Below are 3,391 nucleotides of genomic sequence, written 5' to 3' on the forward strand. Positions count from 1 at the left end.
GTGCTGCAGAGCATCCATCCACCAAGGGCAATATTTGTGTCATAAAGCATCACCATCGTGGCTGTGGTGGTCATTCACACTCAGCCTGAGACAATTACATCCGAAGCCTGGGGTATACTGCAGAACCTGGTTTCATAGGGAATATTAACAAGCCACTCATTTTTACCAAATGCTAGAACCAATATATAGTAAATTAGGAAAAGTACAATGCGCCTTGTATTTTTGTAGAACAGGAACATAGCAGGAGGCAGGCAGTGGACCCTTAAGACATTCGGTTCCTCATATGGCCTCCAGAGGGCGCTGCTGCACTCACTAGTGTTCCTTCTTCCTTTGAAGATCTCCACCTGCTCATATCTCAGTCTTCTTGCAGCTGGCTGAGTATTTAGCAAAGGTAAATGAGAAGAACCAGATATTCAAGGTCTTCCAGGCTCCTGTTTGCAGCATCAGTTTTTATCTGAGCAGGAGACTTCTCCAGCAGACCCACCCCACACCTGCTTTCAAGCTCTTGAATTCCTGCCTGTCCTGTTCCAGAGTTCCTCCACAACAGAGCTGCAGTTTACCCAAGGCTCAACCATGCTCCTGGCTCTCCTCCCAGTGCTGGGGATAAACTTCCTCCTGAGTGAGTACAGCTTCCTTGTGGTCTCTGCATCTCTGCATTCTGACTGCGCTCAGGGAAGTCTGCACTAGTTACTGACCTAGTATTCCTTTCCAGGAGAAGCCCAAGCTCAGTCAGTGACTCAGCCTGACGCCCATGTCACTGTCCCTGAAGAAGTTTCTCTGCAGCTGAGATGCAAGTATTCCTCCCCTGGGGCACCTTATCTGTTCTGGTATGTCCAGTACCCACGGCAGGGGCTGGAGCTGCTCCTCAAGTACTATTCAGGAAACCCCGTGGTTCAAGGAGTGAATGGCTTTGAGGCTGAGTTCAACAAGAGCGACTCTTCCTTCCACCTGCGGAAAGCCTCTGTGCACTGGAGAGACTCGGCTGTATACTTCTGTGCTCTGAGTGCACAGTGTGTGAGGCTGTAGGGGGAGCTGAACACAAACACCCATGGCCGTGGGTGCTCAGACTCAAGATCTCTCCTTGTGGTCTCTGAAACATCTCTTTCAATTTGGAGAGGAGAAAGGGGAAGTTGGCAGTCCCAGCTGCCTTTGCGCAACTCATTTCCAGCAGCAATATCCACCGTCTGACTTCATCTCAGAAGCTCTTTGCATACTTTCAAAATTATATAAATGCTCAATCATAATTCTTTCGGATGGAGGAGACTGTCATTTTTCTGTAAGGACCATTTCCTGAGTGGGCATCGCTTGGACAGTGACTGCACTAAGCAGTTGATTGTGTCTGCCAGGAAAGACCAGAAGTTTTCATTTGTCATTTTATGTTTCCTCTACACAGAAAGTGGAAGGTTTGTTCTTCAGCTTTGATCCTGAAGTTTGCCTTCACTACTGTCATTCATGCTGATTTTTCCATAAATTCTTCTCTTGGTGCTAATTATACTGATCAGAGTGGTCACAATACTTCAGTACTTCCATTAAGGAAAGAATTTGATATATTGTCAGGTGATATAGAAGTCTACCAGAAACAGGAAAGCTTAGAGATCTGTCATAATTATGTCAATTCTAGCAACCATTAAAAATAAAACAGGAGAATAAGGAATTGGAGCTCATTGGTATTTTTCCCAAAGAATTCTTTACGGTTGTGTGTACTATCCTATTTTTGTTGCCATCTTAAATTCTTCAAATCTACTTGTGAATTTGTAGCATGATTTCTTCTGCAGCTTTTATTATTCTGCATTGCTTCCTCCTTTCCTTCCATGATTTTACTACAGCAGTATTAAACACAGATTCTTTTATCCTGATATTGTCATGTCCTGCTGAAATAGAGGCAAGAGTCACAGTGGACATTAGTGTTCACTGGCTCCAGTGCGGGACTTTAATTTCTTCTTCCTCTATATGAGACAATGGTAGAAGATGTTTTACCTCTGTTCATACAGCATAGGAGGGTGAACACTTGGGATAAGAAGGGAAGGGAGAGTTTTCTAGCTGCTGCTTGCTCAGAAATGCAAGTGAGTTGATGCCATGTAACCATGAGCACCTGAGTATGATTTCCAGCACACATTAAAAAGCTGGGCATGGTGGCTGTGCTAGGTGGTGATGACAGACAGATCCTTATAGCCAGCTATCCAGTCAGCCTAGCCTAACAAAGAACTCCAGGTATCAGTGAGAGAGCTTGCCTTTCATAAGCAAGGCAGATAATTTCAGAAAAATGATCCAAGATTGACTTCTGGTTTTTACATGCATATGAAGACATGCATTTACACACAAACACACACACACACACACAAGCTCTTCAGAATATAAGAAACAACATCCGAGGTTTTTCTAGAGTTTCTGCATGTACACATACACATGCACATGCATACACCTGTGCTTGTACATGCCACCACGCACTTGTACCCACACACCATGCACACGTTCACATACACGTACCCACATACATATTTTAACATTGTGCAGAAACACACTCTCAGCTAGATCTCTGTATACCTGATCCCCCAACCCCAGAAATCAGTGTGTGGGGCTCCTCTAGGAGATGCCAGAGGTGAGATGAGATTGGGAAAGGGTCCAAGGAGTCTATGAGGTGACTCTAACTGAGACTCCTAGTAGTGGGAGATAGAGAGCCTGATGTGGCTACCTCATGTAGCCATGCAGGACTCCCAGTGGAGGGATAAGGACACCAACCCACCCACAAAACCTTCAACCCAAAATTTGTCCTGCCTACAAGAAGTGCAGGGACAAAGATGGAGCAGAGACTGAGGGAAAGGCCAACAAATGGCCCAACTTAAAACCCATCCCATGGACAAGAACCAATCCCTGACACTATTAATGATACTGTGTCGTGCTTGCAGGCAGGACCCTAGCATAACTGTTTTCTGAGAGACTCCACACAGCAGCTGACCAAAACAGTTACAAAGACCCACAGCCAAACATTTGACAGAGCTCGGGGAGTCTTATGGAAGAGTTGGGGGGAAACTGAGGAACCCAGAGAGATAGAGACTCCACAAGACGACCAACAGAATCAATTAACCTAGACCCCTGGGGCCTCTCAGAGACTGAACCACCAACCAGAGAGCATAAATGGGCTGGACCCCTGCACATATGTAGCAGATGTCCGGCTTGATCTTCATGCAAGTCCTCCAAGAACTGGAGCGGGGGCTTACCTCGACTGTTTCCTGCCTGTGGATCCTGTCCCCTAACTGGGCTGCTATGTCTGGCCTCAGTGGGAGAGGATATGCCTAGTCCTGCAGTGACTTGAGGTGCCAGGGTAGGTTGGTACCCGGGAAGGGGGATCTCCCCCTTCTCAGAGGAGAAGGGTTGGGGCGGGGGGGGGGGG

The 3,391-nt window shown here is 46.6% G+C and overlaps 1 gene segment (V, D, J or C); it reads left to right on the forward strand.

Moving 5' to 3' along the window:
* The first annotated feature begins 410 nt into the window (after positions 1-410).
* The window catches only part of LOC116084800, a 556,508-nt gene continuing 553,527 nt past the window's right edge, over positions 411-3,391 (forward strand). The window contains 2 exon segments of the C gene segment in view: positions 411-619; positions 713-1,003. Of these exon segments, the coding sequence occupies positions 574-619; positions 713-1,003 (337 nt within the window).

The sequence above is a fragment of the Mastomys coucha genome, unplaced genomic scaffold (genome assembly GCF_008632895.1).
Source record: "Mastomys coucha isolate ucsf_1 unplaced genomic scaffold, UCSF_Mcou_1 pScaffold9, whole genome shotgun sequence".
Lineage (NCBI taxonomy): Eukaryota > Metazoa > Chordata > Mammalia > Rodentia > Muridae > Mastomys > Mastomys coucha.